The following is a 19,991-nucleotide window of genomic DNA, read 5'->3' as shown; positions in this document are numbered from 1 at the left end:
TAATAATAGTAATAATAATAATAATAGTAATAATAATAATAGTAATAACAAATTCATATGAACTTCGTAAAATAAAATAAAACAAGTTGTCTTTTTTGAAGTAAAAAGAGTATCTTAATTAAGAATATCTGTTGAAATATAAGGAATTAAACAAAAAAAATGGTCCTTTTGAAGATTAACAACAGAACTTTTGTGATGAGGAGAAGATTTTTTTCAAGAGAAAAAAAGAAAAAAAAGAAAAGAAAAAGATTAAATAATATAGATCTTCGTTTACAAATGGGGGATTATACGAGAAACAAAAAAAAAAAGAATATTAAATCTTTGGTTCTTGCTTTTCTACACTTTTTTTTTTCTTTTTTTGGGTGGAAAATTTTTGTGATTAAAAAATTCATGCCTTCCAAAAAATAAAAAGAAAAAAAAAGACGTTTGGTCAAAGTAAACGACCATTCATTCTTTTATTAAATCCTAAGATGGTCTCTAGCTATTATGAATCTTTGTCTTTATTTTTGCTACTATTAATTAGTAATCGTAGTTAGTTAACAAAATATTATAATTCTTTTGTTCAGGATCAAATGTTAGAAAATTTCTTCGTTTAATATATAGACTATATCATTGTTTTACAACAAGAAATATACAATACTAATATTCCAAATACAGATAAAAAGCAATGAACTTTTTAATAAACATATCTTCTTTTTGGTTAAAAGGTCCTTTTTAATTATGAAATTTTTTCTATTTTTTAATTCTTTCTCTCTCTTGTCTTACCATGATTTTGTAGCATTTCTATTGTTCATTAGTGATATAAATAAAATATGAATTATATAACCTGAAACGGCGTCTCTATAGCAACAAACAATAAAATACCTAAACAGATAAACTATTGAACGATTAAACATAAAAAAAATAATGAAATGTTAGTTGTTGCTAAACTCACAATCACTCTTTTTGTCTTTTTTTATCAGCCCTGAGAATTTAATACAGTGTCAAGTGAACAAATTCATACTTCAAAGTCATCAAGAAGGGCTAGAGTTATAGTAAATCAACAATTATATAATTGTTGTTTGAATTATTATGGGTCTTATTAGAAATCTAACTATTAACATGTATATATATATATATATATGGTTTGTGTGTATCATTAAAATTAGGCAGATTCAGTGTGCAGTAATACTGGAAAAATCTACACTAATAACATGGAGGGAAAATGAATTCATTTAGAATAATTTTTTTCTTGTAAGATTGATGCTTTCAATAGTGATGTTTGTGTTTCTGTTGAAGCTAAAAAGAATAAGGAAAAAGTAGAGAATAAAAATGTTGTTTACGATTTGTGGTAATGTATATGAGGAGTAAGGTAATAGATTTTATAGAGATAAGTGTAATACATGTATTACTAGTAGTTGCTTTTTTGATCCCAGTTTTCTGGAAAAACCAGGTAGATCTTTAAAAAAAAATTAGTGGGAAGATTAATACTTGTAGAATTCTGATAGAATACTCCTTCTATTGCAAGGTGTTAAATATCTCCTAGGGGGGTGAGGAGCTTTATAGACGACTAGTAGAGATATCTATATTACGAACAAAGGCTTACTATATTCGAGTATCAAAAGTATACAATGATATTTTTATATTGTTTAGGTGTGTCTACGTTTGTACATATATATATATATATATGTATGTATGTATGTATAGCCATGAAATATATTTAATTTGGTGTTGTTAGAACTGACTAAGCCTTGCATTATGAGAGACAGTAGTGTTCAGAAGATATTAGTTATTTTATTAGAAATTATTAATAAAATTACCCATCATTTTTGGTGTTGTAGTATATGTTCTTGTAGTGTTTGGGGTTAATTTTTTTTATTACTGTTTGCTCGTGTTACCTCAACGACTGTATCATCTCGTTTAAGAAAACGGCCAGCTCCTTTTCGTTTTCTTCTTTGTTTTCTTTTCTTTTTCTTCTAAAAATAAGAATAAAAATAAAACAAAAAGAGGTTATCTGCAATACATCTTGTAGATTTAATTAAAAATATTGTTTTCACGACACAAAAGAAACCATAATGGAAATAATGTAAGACCATCTTGATTATTACTTCGTAAAATATATTGTGAAATGGAAAAGCACTATTGAATTAGAAATCTCGTTAATAATTTTTCTTGTGTTTTTTTTTTTTTTACAGAGAGTATGAAGTGGAGTGAAAAATTGTTGTTAAGGAGTCTAGAAGTATATATATATAGAAAAGGTATAATTTTAATGTTATGATGGTAACGCTCAAGATATAGGGGGTGCGCAATGCTTATACCTTAGTATCTCTTGTTTCTAAGTACAACAGCAATAAGCACACACGTGTATCGTCAAATTTACTTAATAAAAAAAATATCATATAAAATGTCTGTCAAAAAGTTTTTAGCTTTAATGGCCGGTGCTGCTACCTTAACTTCTGCCCTTGACGCTTACGAAGTTGCCGAATTTGATGCTTTGTTACTTGATGTTAACGCTCATTTAACAGAATACATTTCATTAGCTGAAAACAATCCTAGTTTCACCATTCCAGAAGGTGTCTTAGAATGTTATACTCACATTACTACTTACACAGATGACAGTTATACAACTTTGTTTACCATGATTAACTTTGCTCAAGTCACAACTGCTATGGAATTATTACCATGGTATTCTTCTAGAATTGTCCCACTTATGTCCTCATACTTCAAGGCTCACTCTATTACAGAAACAGCTGATTTAGGTGCTTCTGGTGCTTCTGGTTCTAGTGCTACCGCCTCTGCTTCTTCTTCTTCTGAGTCTGTTGCTACTACTACTTCTTCTGCTTCTGCTTCTTCTTCTTCTAAATCTTCTAAATCTTCTGCCTCTTCCTCCTCCGCTTCTAAGTCTTCTACTTCTAAGTCTTCTAGTTCTGCCACTGCTTCTTCCTCTTCTAAGGATTCTAGCTCTTCTAAATCCTCTTCTAGTGCATCTGCAACTTCCACAAAATCCAAATCTGCCAACGGCGCTAACCTATTAACTGCTGGTATGGGTGCTGCCGCTATGGGTGCTGCCGCTTTATTATTATGAAACTAAGAACGAGCCAAGATAATATATGGTTTTTATACATTTATGTATACATATGGGTAAATGAATAAGTGAATGTATATATATATTAAATAATATTAATAATGTTCGTGTTAATTTTATTGACTAAGCAATGTAGCGTCTTGGCTTCTGATGAAATATTACAAAGTATAAGTCGATTTTGTCTTATATCGTATGTTTAATAGTTAAGACATATTCAACCTATGATTTTATATGCTTTTAGAGCATATAAATGCTGTTGCCTGAATAATAAGAAATATAAACTTAAAGGTTGATTGAGTATCCTATAAGGATTAGATACTATTTTTCATTTCTTGGATTTTTGTATGTGTGTGTGTATGTATTTTTGCTTGTCCTAAATGGAAAAATATAAAATTAAAAGGGAGAAGAAGAGAATTTTTTCTTGGAAATTGAAAAGAAGGAGGAACAAGAGAGATAAAAACATTGTAGAGAGTGAAGCAGAGAACACAAAAAAGAGTAAGACATCTCAATTTAGATCAGTAATACTATTCACTTTATTAGAGGATAAGGTCGACCAAATTCTATTTATTCATTTATAAAATAATATACAATGCAATTAAGACGCTCATCAAGATTAAAGAAGCAAATTTCTGATCAACAGGTAGAAAGTATAGACAAAAAAGTAACAAAGAGGAATACTGCCAAAACTAATTCAAAGGTAAAGTCTACTAAAAAGATTGATGAAGAAAAGGGTTTGGATGGAAAAGGTAATGTCTCTGTGGTTGAATTGCCTAAAGTTCTGGAAATTGGTGATGAAATCCCAGATTTAACGCTTTTAAATCAAGATAATAAAGAAATTTCTTTAAAAGACATCGCTGAAAAGAACAAAATTATTATTCTCTTTGCATATCCAAGGGCGTCAACACCAGGTTGTACTCGTCAGGTCTGTGGATTTCGTGATAATTTCGATGATTTAAAGAAACATGCTGCAGTATTAGGTATAAGTGCAGACAGTGTTAATGCACAAGAAAAATTTCACAACAAACAACAGTTACCATATGATCTTTTGAGTGATCCGAAAAGAGAATTAATTGGTCTTCTTGGTGCTAAAAAGACTCCAACATCTGGTATCATTAGATCATATTGGATTTTTGCTGATGGTAAATTAAAATTTAAAAAAATTAAGGTGTCACCTGAAGTTAGTGTTTCTGAGGCAAAGGAACATATTATTGAATTAACAAAGACTATTAAGGATGAGTAAGAATCTTTAAAGGAGAATTATTTACGTGTAAATATGGTTGTGATTCTTAATAGCTTTTGCTATTTCTTAGAGGGGGGTTTGAATGGTTAGTCATTCTAGTTTATTTATATGTTATATTTCTCTGTGTTGATAATTTATTTGCTTAGTTTTTTTATTTTGCATTTTTAGTCTACATCAAATAACACAAACATTTTTTTGTTAATTTAGTATTTATTTTATCCCATTTTTGATTTCAAGTATCCTCTTTGTATATGATTGTTTATTTTTATTTTTAAAGTTTTTTTGATATTGTGGCAGACGGTTTATTGTATCCATTGCTAAAATAAATGAATATAAAAAAAATCTATCTATATGGGACAGATATATGTATATATATACATCTGTTTCAAATAACACATAGAGTATTAAGAACATGATTAACAAAATATCGATTTTGTTATTTTAAAAATTAAAGAATGATTGTAAAGTAAATTTTATATTAACATTTAATAATAAAAAGAATAAGAAAATGAAGGGGGATAAAAAGAAACCTAAGAACGTAAAAATATACCAGACGAATTGTGAACAATTAAGTCAAAATTCTCTAATAGAAGATGTTTTATTCACTAATATACCAAAGATAGATGATGAACCGACGATACAAGGTGTCAAAAGAGAATTAAAACAGAGACATATAGCTATGATTGCTCTGGGAGGGACTATTGGTACAGGACTTTTTATTGGTATAGCACAACCATTAATGAACGCGGGTCCTGTAGGAAGTCTTATTGCTTATCTTTTTATGGGAACTGTTATATTTTCTGTAACTCAGTCGTTGGGGGAAATGGTAACTTTTATTCCTGTGACTTCTTCATTTACTGTGTTTTCTTCACGATTTTTATCACCCGCATTTGGAGCTGCAAATGGTTATATGTATTGGTTTTCATGGGCAGTGACTTTTGCTGTAGAATTAAGTGTTGTAGGTCAAGTAATATTTTTCTGGACAGAAAAGGTTCCAATAGTAGCATGGATATCCATATTTTGGGTTTTGTTAACTATTTTTAATATGTTTCCTGTTCGTTATTATGGAGAAATTGAATTTTGGATTGCATTTATAAAAGTTCTGTCTATAACGGGGTTTATAATTTTTTGTATATGTATGGTGTGTGGTGCAGGACCATATGGACCATTTGGTTTTAGGTATTGGAAGAACCCTGGTTCGTGGGGCCCAGGTATTATATCTTCAAATAAAAATGAAGCGCGTTTTCTTGGTTGGGTATCATCTTTAATTAATGCAGCATTCACATACCAAGGAACAGAATTAGTTGGAGTCACAGCAGGAGAAGCATCTAATCCTAGAAAAACAGTTCCAAATGCAATTAAAAAAGTGATATTTCGAATATTGATTTTCTATATATTATGTCTATTTTTGGTTGGTCTTTTGGTTCCTTATAATGACCCCAAGCTGACAAGTGTGACAACATATGTGTCAAAGTCTCCATTTATTATTGCTATTCAAAATTCTGGTATTCCTTTCCTTGATAGCATATTTAATGGTGCAATATTAATTACTATAGTCTCTGCTGGGAACTCCAATGTTTATGTCGGATCACGTATTTTGTATGGGTTGGCTAAAAATGGTTCTGCACCTAAATTTTTTAAAAATACGACAAAAACAGGAGTTCCATATATTGCAGTGTTAACTACTTCAATGTTTGGTTCTTTAGCATATTTAGAATTATCTATCAGTGGTGGTACTGCATTCGAATGGTTGTTAAATATTGTTAGTATTGCGGGGTTCTTTGTATGGCTCTTAATTTCAGTAGCGCATATTCGGTTTATGCAAGTACTCAAGTATCGAGGTATCTCAAGAGATGATTTGCCATACAAAGCTAAGTTAATGCCATGGTTGGCGTATTATGCGATATTTTTTATTGTAATAATTATCATAACTCAGGGATTTACATCATTTACACCGCAATTTAATACAGTTGATTTCGTTGCATCATATATTTCCTTATTTTTATTTATATTTATTTGGTTGGCATTTCAAATTTGGAAAAGGTGTAGAATTATTTATAAACTATATGACATTGACATAGATACTGATCGCGAGCTGATTGATGCAATGCAATGGGAAGAAGAAGAAGAACAGCAACATATTCTGAAAAAATTTTGGTCTTCCATTTTTTAGTGTAACGAATTGATGTACTTGATGTTTTGTGCAAAGAAGATGGTAATTGGTTATATGTATTCATATATATGTTGTCTATAGTTTGCAGTGTCCATGATGAAAATAATTAGATATTCTAATATTATAATTAAAACGTTAAAAAACTTTGTATTTTTTTCAGTTGTAGCACTGTAGATGGAAAAATTAAAATTTTTATTTACTTTAAATAATCAAAAAACTTTGAATATCGTATTTTACTTTTTTAATATTAGTTCTAATATACATTATTCATTTATTGAGAAGTTGATTTATTTTTTGTTGAAATTTTTAAGCATTGTAGTATGATCCAACTTCATTACTCTTTTGAAATTTGATGCTATGATTGTTTGGAGGATATTTAGTTGATTATTGTATGTAGTTAAATAAGATAAGTGTTCAGAAATATTATTGAAAAAGGTTTACTAGACTCTATTTAGGTAATAAGAAAATAATAATGTTACTGAGAGTTCTAATAGTGGGTACATTACCAGTTGTATATTTACAATTTCAATTTTAAGTAATGAAAATTCATTTTAAAAGATACGAGATTTGTTATATATATTTGTTATTTTCTAAATGTGTTCTTCTTATTGTGTCATTATTTGTAGTGTTAATCAATTCTTTCGTATGAATTATTTTGTCAAAAGTAATACATTCCTTAAAAAACTACAAATAAGACATATACATAAAATAGAGATTTTCCAGATTAATATATATATTTTTTCGAAATTTTGTATGGAACTTAACTGGAAATCCCGTAAGTACGCAATTCCGAGGGTAACACCTGAGTATCTGGGTGGAGAATTGATACAGCCATTCGTGCAGTGGCTTGTGCAAGGTATTGAATTTGATTGGAGGATTTCCAGGGAGTGATAATTATATCAGATCTTGTCAAGAGACCTTTGATTATTGAGAGATATGCCAGGGGTAATCATCTTATTTAAATACATCTTAGTAATGATATTAAGAGTCGCCTCTTAATATCATAGAAGAAGAATAACAACAAGAAGTAATACAACATCAGGGTTACTAATTAGTAATATATAGAGCTTACGTAAGAGTGTTTATACTTATACTGATTGATACGATTCATCCATTTACATACAACAACTCTTACAAATTCTTCTTTTGTATAATATTCAATAAAGATCGGAAAAATATTTTACATGTATATGCAGAATATTCTGGTGTATGGATAAGAATATGTGGGTTCATAGGTAATAAAAAAAAGTACTGAAGGGAAAACTTTTTGAGTATTATACCTGTATCTAAATCTTCTCATATTAAATACAAACAGAACATCATAATTATAATCAAGAGTATACGTTATTGTCTATTTCAAAAATTCCAGTCTTCTCATTATTTCATGGAGTCTTTAATACTAAAAACTTTAGGATGGCAAATCATAATGCACCATAAATAATATTACTAATAAATTAACTACTAAGGATTGTATGTATCTTACTTTCCTAATGTAGCTAGACATTCCTCTCAAATTGTATATTTTTTATTGACATCTATCACCACAATTTGTATTATTTTAAAACTAGCTATTTTAATGTAAATGTAACTATGCTTTGAAAAATCACAAATGTGTATGAAGTACCATAAATATACATACATAGAAAAGCACAACTCCAATGTTTATACTTAATAGATATTACTGACCCTATATAAATTTAAAATATAACTACTATAGCAATTTTAGGTTCTTGAAAATCTGTATATTTTCCCAGGATAATAAAGGTATTAACAAAATTTAAAGTATGCTTAACTACGTTCAAGAGATAAAGACCAATAGATAAGGTTAACCTGTGCTTGATACTGGAATATTATTTTGTTGATTTACCCACTCCAACGCATCAAACCTTCTGATTGTGATTCACTTCTTACTTCTCATTTTCTTTCTTATTCTCTACTCTTGTAGTTGTTCCAAATATATACAACATACACATATATAAGGCTAATTTTAGCATTTATTCCACTTTTGTTCTTCCTCAAACTGGTCTTTTTCTCCGTTTTTTTTTTTTTTACTGAATTAGTTTGTGTATTATTTTCACCTCAAGAATAACAACAAAAATTATTATAAATTTTTGCTTTTGTTCCTTTTGGTTTATACAAGTATATTTCTTTCTTATTTTTATCCCTGAGTAATTCAAAACACCAGCGATCAACTAAATACAATATATTTACACCAAATGAGTTCTAAATTATTTAGATTGGAGGCCACTTATCAAAATTATGCTTGGGGTAAGATTGGTTCCAAATCTGCTGTTGCCCAATATGCTGCCCATTCTAATGAATCTGTAAAAATTGATGAATCCAAGCCATATGCTGAACTATGGATGGGAACCCATTCTAACGGTCCTTCCAGACAAGCTGAAACTGGGGAATTGTTAAAAGATATGATTAAAAAGGATCCTGTTAATATGCTTGGTGAAAAGATTGTTGAAAAATTCCAAAATAAAGAAGAATTGCCATTTCTTTTTAAAGTGTTATCTATTGAAAAGGTTTTATCCATCCAAGCACACCCAGATAAGGCTTTAGGGAAAATGTTACATGAGCAAGATCCTAAAAATTACCCAGATAATAACCATAAACCAGAAATGGCTGTTGCTGTTACAGACTTCGAAGGGTTCTGTGGATTTAAACCTTTGAATGAAATAGCAGATGAATTAAAACGTTTGCCTGAATTTAAAGCTATTGTTGGTGAAGATGTTGCTCAAGAATTTATCAATGGTATCAAACCAGACGCCATTGAAGGATCTGAAGACGATAAATCCAACAAAAAACTATTACAAAAAGTCTTCAATAAGGTTATGACTGCTTCTGATGAATTTATTGCTAAAGAAAGTGAGAAATTGGTTGACAGAGCTCAACAAAGTCCAAAAGATTTCAACAAGTCTGATTTACCAGAATTGATAATTCGTTTAAATAAACAATTCCCCCAAGATGTTGGTTTATTCTGTGGTTGCTTATTGTTGAATCATTGTAGATTGAAACCTGGTGAAGCTATCTTCTTAAGAGCTAAAGATCCACACGCTTACATTAGTGGTGATATCATTGAATGTATGGCTGCATCTGATAATGTTGTAAGAGCTGGTTTTACCCCTAAATTTAAGGATGTTAAAAATTTGGTAGAAATGTTAACATATAAATATGGCAGTGTGGAAGATCAAAAGATGCAACAAGAATCGTTTGAAAGATCATCTGGTAATGGTGAATCAGTCCTATATAATCCACCAATTGAGGAGTTTGCTGTTTTAGAAACTACTTTTAAGCAATCTACTGGTGTAAGACATTTTAAACCTTTTGAAGGTCCAAGTATTTTAATTACCACAAAGGGAAATGGTTTTATTAGTACTGAAGGTGTCAAATTAAAAGCTGAACCTGGTTTTGTCTTCTTTATCGCTCCAAACACACAAGTTGACTTAGAGTCTATGGACCAAGATTTTACTACTTATAGAGCATTTGTTGAGGCTTGATTGAAATGCAAAGGCAAATCAAAAAATAAATACCTTTTAGTGTGAAAATTTTTCTCATCTTTTTTTATCATATTATATCCATATATAGGTTTATGAAGGTTTGTCTCTAATTACTTTTCTCACATATATATATGACCCACACATCCCATATATCTATCTTTAAGCTTCAATACTTTTCTACGAAAATTATTCATTAAAAATAATTATTAGTTTTGGTAGAATAATTAAGTAAAAAAGAAGATAAATAAAAGTAGATCAGTAAATAAAATATATTACGTTTTCATTCTTTAGTATATCTATGCATTTTATATCATGCTATTCCTACAACATCGTAGTTGTAATAATAATTTCCTTTTATTTTACAATGTTACTCAATATTATGTGTTTTTTTCCATTTTTCTATTCTTTTCTTTAAGTCACCAGGTGATTGTTGATAGATATTGAGTTTATCAAAGAACATCTTCCTATAATTATCTCCATATTTTTTATATAGTCTTCCCAACCATTCAGCTTCTCTCTCACTTTGATGTCTTTCTTTTTTAATTATTGGACGATTAGCAAAACGTTCCAATTCCTTAACTACTTCTGTCATTTCTTCAGTCTCTTGAATTCTTTTTTTGAACTCATTAATATCTTCATCAATATCATAAGCCTTTTGTTTTCCATAGACAATTTTAATGATATTCCCATGAGCATCACGTTGTAGTCTAGCTTCACCTTCAGGAATGTTATTCTCATCAAATTCTTCATCTTCTTGTGTATCAACATGTCCTTTTTGAGATTGGTCCTCATCAGAATCGCTATCGCTATCACTATTATCATTAAATTTACTATTTACTGTAGCAGATTCCTTTTTCATTACTTTGGATAAATCTGTTTCTTGACCTCCAGCTGGTTTCTGGAGTTTCGCTCTTAAACCCAATTTTTTATAGTTTTGCGCTAGTGTTAAAGAATAATCCCAGTTAGCTGCAATAATTGGATTAGACTTTATATTTATTTTTCTTCTTCTATCTTTAGTTCTTCTAGTGGCCTTACCAACAGATGAACGATTCATCTTTTTCTTCCTTACAGAAACCATTTTGGACAGATTTTTTTTCTTTAGTTTAGATGTAATGTTGATGTTTGTGTGCTACTCTTCTTTTTTGATATTTCTCTTATCTTTCTTTCTCTAGAATCTTCAATTTCTGCTCTCAAAGTGAGGGAAGAATAGACTAAATTTTTCAATAGTTAAATTAAATCCTATTAATTGGTAAGCTATGCATTGCATTTAACTACCAAGTACCAGCTTAAAACTTAAATTAACCTGGATATTGAAGCGATGAGTTAGTTTATCAGAATCAAAATAATTTTAATTTTTCAATAAAAAAATTTTTCTTTATTGAAGAAGCTTTTTTTTAAACAGCAAAAAGCAGGAAAAAAAAATAAAAAAAACATTGGTTTATTTTGTTGTTTCTATAATAAGGAAAGCTATTCTATACCAAAGATAAAAACAAGAAGAATACAATCTTGGAATTTTAACGTTTTACTAGTTTGTGTCACATTAATGTGAACATAACTTTTAAGTCGTTGTACACGGTTCAATAGACTAGTGTAGAAATTTACATATGTTTATTGAAAAGATTAACACTTATAGGTCTCATTGTATTCTCTAGGATATGCGTGTGTCAACTTTCTATATCAATTCTAAAATAGATATATAACTTTTGATAGAAAACAAAGCAAAAGAAATTAAGCAGATAGAGAGTCTTATAAAATAATAGATATTTGCTAATTTTCTCAACTTTCTACTGGTGTTTGTTTTTCTTATTTTGTATCTTTTTACAATCGTTATCAGAAAACATGGCTGCTGAAGGTATTTATAAGCAAAATGCAAGTGACGTTAGTACTAAAACCCATGATAGGATTGACTTAACAATGCTAAATCAACAAAATGAGTCAGATTTGAAATCTGTCTTTTTAAGTAATATTGACTTCGAAATCACACCAAATGAAATTGAAGATTTTTTCCAGGATTGTGGAGAGGTTGTTAGGATTACGTTATTCAATAATAATAAATATATCCATAGAAATCATAAACAAGGATTTGCATATGTAGAATTTGATAGAGAAGCATGTGTAGAGAAGGCTCTTCTACTTAACGGATCTATCTTAAAGGGTAGTAGGGTCAAAATTCGAAGAAAAAGAACAAATATTCGTTCATATCACAAAAAGAAAAGTAAAGGATGTCCAATTTCAAATCCGTCACAACTGACACCAAAAATGTAATATTTTGAATATAAAATCAAGCAATCATATAAGTACATACGAAAAAAATTATACTACTACGTCGGTACTCTATAATTTCTATGAACAAACTATTTATATTTTTTGTTTACGTTCAATAAGGTCCTCATTTGTATAGAATAAAATATAGTAACTCAATGGGATTGACTTATTTGCTTTTCACATTGATTATTAGTACGAAATTTCTGAATGATTATATAAATGAACTACAAACAATTTTTTATGAGATCTCTCTTTGAGTTTTTATAGAGTAAGCCAAATACATTTCGAGTATCACTTAAATATAACGTAAAAAAAGTATCGGTTATAAAAGTAGATGCTATTGAGCAAAGGATAAAGAAGAGTTTACATAAAAGGTCATAACATTTATAGTACATCTCATTTTTTTTATCCATATGATTTAGACAAAAATAGAGTACAAAAATTATGAGTTATGAAGTGCACTTTTAAGTTGAAAACGATGGAAAAAAAATAATATGAATATGTAAAAAATGGAAAAATGATATATACATAGGTAAAACATAAAATATTAAACCTCCTATGTATTTCATGTAAAATTAAAATATTTCCCCATGAAGTATTATAATTGTTCCATTATGTTATTCTTCTCTTAGGTAACGTGAGTTTACTTACCCCTGTTACCTTCATTATCTAATCTAATATATTAAAAACTGATTTGTGAGTTATTGTTTAACTTGTCTCTTTCTTGTATTCTCAATACTTTTTATATTGAAAATTATACGTCAAATATCATATGAATGGATAAACAGTTTGAAGAACTTTGTTTTGCATGCCACATTGGGGATCTTCCAAATGTTGATAGACTTATAGCTGCTGGCGTAAACCTCAATGCTGTTGATAAATTTGATAATTCCCCCTTATTTCTAGCAAGTCTTTGTGGACACGAAGAAGTTGTTAGGTTATTGTTAAAAAGTGGTGCTATCTGTGAGAGAGATAGATATGAGGGAGCACGTTGTATATATGGAGCATTAACTGATTCAATAAGGGATTTACTGCTTACTTATGATATTTTCAAAGTCATTGATATGAATCAACCATTTGCTACTCATATATCTTCTCTTTTGAATAAAAACTCAAATTTTGGAACTTTTGACGTTATTTTACAAAAATTTACAGATAGAGTGTCAGGCAGCTTGATATCAAAGCATAAAGGTAACGAAAATGTTGGTGATAATCTCTTCGGTATAAAGGCCCATAGATATATGATTCAAGCAAGATGTCCTAGATTCTTTGATTTTATTTGCAAACAACAATTAAATGATAGTGTCATGAAAATAAGGGATGATATACCTATATATGCGTTAAAGTTTTTATTAAAATTTATATATTTGATACCTGTTTTATATACCATCAAACATACTTATTACCACGTCTTGATTGAAATTGCAAGTATTTTGGAATTAGAAGATCTTTTGGATTTTTTAAATAAAGTCAAATATGTTACAGATCCATCTGAAAAATCCGCATTAATGTTGGAGTATCAATACATATTTACTTCATCTGCCAAAAAACAGCTTTCGAATTTTGTTAAGTGCCACATAATTCATAATGCAATTCTAATACCAAATGAACTTACTCCAGAATTGCATCGGCGCCTAATATCCTGTTCAGCATTGCCTGATATATTGATTCGTATTAAAGATAATAATGGAATTCAAAAAATATACCCCTGTTATCTTTCCATACTAATTCGGTCTGATTAGTTCAGAGGTATGTTTATTGACCCTTTTGAGGAATTTACAAGTTACTTTATTTCGAAAAACAATAACATATATCCTGATTTAAATGTGCAGATTTTAGATATTCCTGCATACGACCCTGCTATATTCGAAATGGTACTCCGGTATCTTTATTATGATGAGTCAAACTTACCTTGGGATTGTGCTCTAGGGGTCATATCACTAAGTGATTTTTTGTTAATAGATCGATTGAAATCCATTGCCACTACAGTTATTATACAAAGTCAAGAAATCCTTGAGCAATACCCTATCTTTGATATATTATATTTTGCTTGGTCAAATAGATTAGAACAGCTGGAGCAATATGTTGCTAAAATTGTAGCTGATAATTTGAAGAATTTCTGTCAAAAAAAAGAATTTGAACAGGCCATTGTTAAAAGTTCTGAACGAATTGTTGAACGTCAAAAAACAGATACGATTGAATTTGTTGATGACATTCGGTATTTCTTATTGAAAAAGTACAATTTGGAGCCTGAAGATCATCAGTTTGTTGAAGAAGAGGCTCATAATGGTAGTATGACTGCAGAAAGTGAGTATTCAGAGTACATGAATGATATCACCTTAATTAATAATATTTTGGATGACTTGGGACTTTATGCGTAACACTTAATAGTATTCCATCTTTTTATATTAATAGTAGTCCAAAACTGGGATATAATATTGCTGGAGTTGTATTTAATAACATGTGAATAAATGTGCATGTTTATGTAAAGTGATAAAAATTATGTTGTTATTGAAAATATAAAGTAGGTATTACCATATATATAGTTTTGCATAGAATAAGTAGAGAGTAGCAAAATCTTTTATTTTAAAAATTTTAGTAATGATAGATGACAACAATGATAGTTTATATATTAGGTATCTTTTTTCAGGCTGCTATGTTATAGTAACTGCGTAATAATTAGCAAAATTATTCACATCTTTTTGCTCTACAATATTTATTGTTAATTTGTTGAAAATTTTATTGTATTTTAGGTGTAAGGTGTTAAAGACTGTCACATTAGTTAAAAATATGTCTTTAAATGTTATGCAATAATTTTCAAAAAAATCTTGGCTATAATTAATGTTAGGAGTTAAATGATTGATTAATAAGCATTTAACGTATGCTCAAGTAATTTTCAATTGAGCTTTTTGAAAGATATGGATCTTAAAAAGGTATTTTTAGTTAAAATCATTTTATTAGGGACTTAGATTTTCTTTTGTATTGTGGAAAATCAGACTAGTAAGCATATAATAACATATGGTGCTATGTAACACACCCTGACATAATGACAAATACCCCTACAAATTTCATAACTGTTAAAGACAGAAATAATAGTTGGATATTATATCATCTTAACTGTAATATATATTTCCTATCAATGTGAAATACTTATAATACATATGTAAATTCATTGCCTGATATTATTATATTAAATTGTGAATTTTCTATCTTCTTATTTTGTATTTTTACCTTTAACTTTGGTTCCTTTTCCTTTATTATGGCTTTTAGTTTTGCCATTTTTTGAGCCATTCAGAGAAGCAGAAACTTTATCTACTGAAACAATTCTAACTAAATCTTGTGCAGTAAGAGCTTTGATCATATCATGTTCCATAGGCCAATCAAGTGTATTGTTGTTTTTAGTTGTATCAACTTGTCTATTCAAAAAGAAACTTAGAATTTCATTCATAGTTTTTGCTTTTTTTGCATTACCGGGCTGTATTTTAACTTTGTATTTATATTTCAGCAAAGCAAGCCAGGGTGCAAAAACAGGGATGATATCTAAAACCTCATCTTCTTTGGAAATACATGGCCTTAATTGTTCCTTGAGTTGTACAAAATTAATTTTTACTTTTTCCATAGTAGTAAAATGTAAAAGCTGAGCCATTTTTTGTTTCTCTCGTCTTTCTTTTCTATATTCTTGTTGATCTTTTTTGGTGGATTCTTCTTGTTTTCTTTTTTCTTCCATTTCAATACCTTTCAAGGTACCTAAGACTTCCAGGCGCATAATTCTTTCGCTTTCGTCTTGATCTTTGTATTTTTTTTGCATTTTTTTTAGTTTGCCCTTCTTACCACGAACATTTTTCTTCATGTTAAGAAGTACATTAGCAGCAGTGATCGATGTGCTATTTTCTTCTGTTGTTTCTTTTTCTTCCTTTTCCATCATCTTACTTTCATTTCTGGTAAACAATGTGTCTACACTTTTTTTAGTAACAGATTCTAAAAGAGGTAAGTTACTATTAGTTTCCGGGAAACTAGAAGGATATTCTTCAGAGATTTCATTTTCAAAAACACATTTAGTTTCAACAGATTCATGATTTGTAGAAGGAAAGGTACCATCTTCAGTATAGGTTGTGTCATTCAAAGTTTTCACTTTCCACATCAAACCTAGACCCATAACTAACTGAGAGGGTGCTAAGATATTTTTTTCGTTTTCATCCTTTATCGTAAAAACACCAGCTGGAAGTACTTTATTGTCATATGTATTAAACTTACTAATATTTTTAGCTCTACACCACCAAGCAGAAGCAGCTAACTTTTTCGACCATGCCTCACTAGATGCCATACATAATATACCAGCCTGCATCAATGTATTTGGTGGAATCTCTGACTTTTCTGGATTTTTGATCCATACAACATTATCATAACTATTTGAAACAAATATATCATCTTCTTCAATATACTTGCCATATATTTGATCAGATTCAACTGCACTTTTACCCATTAATACTAAAAAACCTTCACTGGAGATAAACCAGTAATACTTTTCAAAGAAGTAAAGATTCTTAACCTTTTTCAAAATATTATGACTTTTTTCTAGTTTTCTTTTTAGTTGTTGATTAACATTTTTTTCTATGTTCTTCATAGCTTTTTCAATATTTTGTTCTACTTTTTTTTGTTTTTCAGCTGTTGTTTTCTTCAGGTTAAAATATTCGCTAGCATTTGCATATGCAGACAAGGTAAGATCAATCGTGACAACAACATAATTTTTATTATTACTTATTTTAGACCTTGCATGAGCATGACAAATAGATTTATTTACATCTACTTGTATTTCATCATCTGAATCACTGTTTTCTGAGGAATCGGAGGATGTATTTTCTTCATCACTACTACTACAATGATCTCTATAAACATTAGGTAATTTAATATCAATTTTATTTTGGTTAAGATTTAGTGGTAACATGATCATTTCAGCTATTTTATTCTTCTTTTTTTTTTCTGCCTTTATCAACTTTTCAATAGTATTCCAATCTAGTTGTTGGTCAATGAGTCCTTGGACAGCGCACTTGGCTTCTTCAATCTCATTAGCATGTTCTATAATTAAATGTCCCTTCTTTTCATTGATAAGTTGCATATCTTGTAATGTCTGAATTCTCTTGGCGTTTTCAAAACGTGCATCATCCAATTTCTTCTGTGCCATATTTTCCTGAGCTTGGATCTTAAGTGCATATTTGGATGATTCAATAGTGGAGAAAAATGTATCTAGTGTTTTATTATAAGACCCTTCCACTTCAACGATCTTTTTATCTTCTGTCGCATTTATATATGGTTTGAATGGGTGAAAACTATCAAAAACATATTCTAGATCGACAGAGTCTCTTTCTTTTATATAATTTGAGTTTTTTCGTGTTACTATATACCCCATCACTACTTCCTTTTGAAGTAGTTCACTATATTCTTTCTGGGTCTGCTTTAACACATTACAGATAACATCTTCTTGACTAAAAAATGCAGAAGATTGTTCAGAGGGTGTGATACCATTCATTTTCAGATTTTTTGTTAATAGATCGGATGATAAATAGGGTACTTTATTCAATAATAATCTATGGATAGTTTTTTTCTTTTCAGGGACTGGGGAGGTTTCTAGGTGTGTCTTTTCTTCTTGAAACCATGAGTTAATCAATGCAGTGTTAAATTCAGTGTCTGTAATAGTTGGTATGGAAGTGTGATTGGAAAAAAGAGAATGGTCAAACATTTCATACTTTTTTCCAACTGTATTTTCATATTCTTTAACGATTCTTTGTAAAGATAAAATCTTTAAATTTTCATCTAACAAAAGTATATTACCAGCACTGAAAAATTCAAAAACCAAATAGTACTGACCATCAGCAAATTGAAATACAACAATTCGATCATTAGAAACTTGTCTAACATTCGTTAGTCTTCTTGATTTCAAGTGTTTTCTTAATTTCACAACAAAATTCGAGGGCATTGTTGGTGTTTGCCTTGCATATTCGGTAATGTGAATTCTAGAGCCACAATCAACTATAACATTAACTTTAGAGTCTGGTTTGTTAAATTTTAGTAGGTATTGTTTGCTTGAATCAGCAATGTTATATATGTTGTTTAATCTGTATGATTCAATAGAATTGCGCAATTCAGCAACTAAAAGCTGCAAATCTAGTGCACTTACTTTTTGTTTCATAGCTAATTTCTTCTCACCTAGAGTATACTATGATAATTGAAAACTATGTGTTTTGGTAGCATTTGCATTTGTTTCCAGAAGATTTCTCTTGATGATGTTATAACATATAGTTCCTATTCATTTTGTACTTGGATTCACAGGAAATTTCGTTTCTTTTTTTCCTTTTTTTCTCATTGTACAATAAGTTTAATAGAAAAAAAATAAAAAGAAAAAAGTATTACTACGGGGGTATCAAGATATGTTTATGATTAGCAATTTTCAAAAGAAAGAATAAGGTGACGATATTATATTTGAACTTTTAAATTAATTATTAAAATAATATGTGCAAGCCAGATGTAATGAGAGAAGTAATAGTTATTCAATCAGAATGGTTTGAATTTTTGGCTACCGAAATCCTTGAAATTCAGGTTCTATATAACAATTAAAAAATTTTTCAAGAGTATTTTATGTTTAGATGGAAGCAAAACTATGAAACAACAATTAATACTCATTATAATCTGATTTGTTACTCTATTTCACTGTTTTCTATCTAGTACACGGTGTTATTTTATCGTACTTCCATTTGGAATCTTCGAAGAATATCTTCAAGAGTTTACATAATTTAAACTATTTAAAAGTATGCATCAATTTGATTTTACAAATAGGTTATCAAGTCAGATAGATGATTTCGTATAGTACTAAGTTCTTAAGTAGACGTACCTTAATTTTTATAGTGTTAAATAGAAAATAAAAATATGGTCTTAGTAAAAAAATAATAAAATCGTCTTTAAAAGATATATTTTTGTCCTGAATTATTGATAATTAGGAGAAACAGATATTTTTTATTTAATGATGATTGTAAAATATTAAGAATAAATAAAAGTTAAAACTATTATACAGTAAAAACTAACTGCATACAAATGTTTACACAGGAATCATACTGTAGTAACATACTTTCGGTTAGTGAACCAAAAACTACAATTGTATGTTATTTATTATATCACAAATATTATTATAAGATAATGACAAAAAAAAAAAAAAGATAAAAAAAAAGATAAAAAAAAAATAGAAACAGATCAATCCTATCTTATGTACATCATGGAAATAGTGTGTTTTTATATACTAGGAAACGGAATTCTAATTTTCTCTTGTTGTCAAATAATCAGCATCTTCTATTACTATTATTTGTAGATATAATTTGTTGTGTGAGATGATTTTTTTAAAAGAGAACAAATACGTATATTATATTTTTGTCTTTTCATAATGTAAATTAACAAAAGGATAATGTATCATAAAGAACAAGCTTATAAAAATGTTGGTCATTATGGTGGCTCTCAAATAGTACAATATTTTATGTTCTGATGAACATTGCCCGGTCTAAGGCAAACAAAATAACAAACGTGTAGTATATTTTTATTTTAGTTATACAAAGATTTTTTTACAAATTCTTCGGTGTCCTATCAAAAGTCTTTTTTAAACAGACTTATATATATATATTTTTTTAGTCAAACCCTCATAGTATTTGTTTTTTTTTTAGGTGCAAAATATAAAAACCTAACGTAAACAGCTTAACAACTTCT

The 19,991-nt window shown here is 29.1% G+C and overlaps 8 protein-coding genes across 8 annotated transcripts; 6 read left to right on the top strand and 2 right to left on the bottom strand.

The window, feature by feature from the left end:
- Positions 1-2,383: 2,383 nt before the first annotated feature.
- On the top strand, positions 2,384-3,064 carry TIR3 (Tir3p; the record flags this gene model as incomplete). The annotated part of the gene is made up of 1 exon (XM_064857018.1): positions 2,384-3,064. The coding sequence occupies one exon, from the start codon at positions 2,384-2,386 to the stop codon at positions 3,062-3,064; it is 681 nt and encodes a 226-aa protein (XP_064716151.1).
- Positions 3,065-3,653: 589 nt separating this feature from the next.
- Positions 3,654-4,304, top strand: DOT5 (thioredoxin peroxidase DOT5; the record flags this gene model as incomplete). The annotated part of the gene is made up of 1 exon (XM_064857017.1): positions 3,654-4,304. The coding sequence occupies one exon, from the start codon at positions 3,654-3,656 to the stop codon at positions 4,302-4,304; it is 651 nt and encodes a 216-aa protein (XP_064716150.1).
- Positions 4,305-4,812: 508 nt separating this feature from the next.
- PWA37_000337 (amino acid permease) lies at positions 4,813-6,477 on the top strand (the record flags this gene model as incomplete). Its single annotated transcript, XM_064857016.1, has 1 exon — positions 4,813-6,477. One exon carries the CDS (start codon positions 4,813-4,815, stop codon positions 6,475-6,477), a length of 1,665 nt encoding a protein of 554 aa, XP_064716149.1.
- Positions 6,478-8,693: 2,216 nt separating this feature from the next.
- On the top strand, positions 8,694-9,980 carry PMI40 (mannose-6-phosphate isomerase PMI40; the record flags this gene model as incomplete). Its single annotated transcript, XM_064857015.1, has 1 exon — positions 8,694-9,980. One exon carries the CDS (start codon positions 8,694-8,696, stop codon positions 9,978-9,980), a length of 1,287 nt encoding a protein of 428 aa, XP_064716148.1.
- Positions 9,981-10,347: 367 nt separating this feature from the next.
- NOP16 (Nop16p) lies at positions 10,348-11,058 on the bottom strand (the record flags this gene model as incomplete). Its single annotated transcript, XM_064857014.1, has 1 exon — positions 10,348-11,058. One exon carries the CDS (start codon positions 11,056-11,058, stop codon positions 10,348-10,350), a length of 711 nt encoding a protein of 236 aa, XP_064716147.1.
- A 761-nt stretch (positions 11,059-11,819) lies between these two features.
- SGN1 (Sgn1p) lies at positions 11,820-12,245 on the top strand (the record flags this gene model as incomplete). The annotated part of the gene is made up of 1 exon (XM_064857013.1): positions 11,820-12,245. One exon carries the CDS (start codon positions 11,820-11,822, stop codon positions 12,243-12,245), a length of 426 nt encoding a protein of 141 aa, XP_064716146.1.
- A 776-nt stretch (positions 12,246-13,021) lies between these two features.
- On the top strand, positions 13,022-13,987 carry PWA37_000333 (uncharacterized protein; the record flags this gene model as incomplete). The annotated part of the gene is made up of 1 exon (XM_064857012.1): positions 13,022-13,987. One exon carries the CDS (start codon positions 13,022-13,024, stop codon positions 13,985-13,987), a length of 966 nt encoding a protein of 321 aa, XP_064716145.1.
- Positions 13,988-15,459: 1,472 nt separating this feature from the next.
- Positions 15,460-18,432, bottom strand: RQC2 (Rqc2p; the record flags this gene model as incomplete). Its single annotated transcript, XM_064857011.1, has 1 exon — positions 15,460-18,432. One exon carries the CDS (start codon positions 18,430-18,432, stop codon positions 15,460-15,462), a length of 2,973 nt encoding a protein of 990 aa, XP_064716144.1.
- Positions 18,433-19,991: the final 1,559 nt, after the last annotated feature.

This window comes from Arxiozyma heterogenica (genome assembly GCF_036370985.1).
Source record: "Arxiozyma heterogenica strain weizmannii chromosome Unknown scaffold_11, whole genome shotgun sequence".
NCBI lineage: Eukaryota > Fungi > Ascomycota > Saccharomycetes > Saccharomycetales > Saccharomycetaceae > Arxiozyma > Arxiozyma heterogenica.
This window is presented reverse-complemented; position numbering and strand designations above follow the sequence as displayed.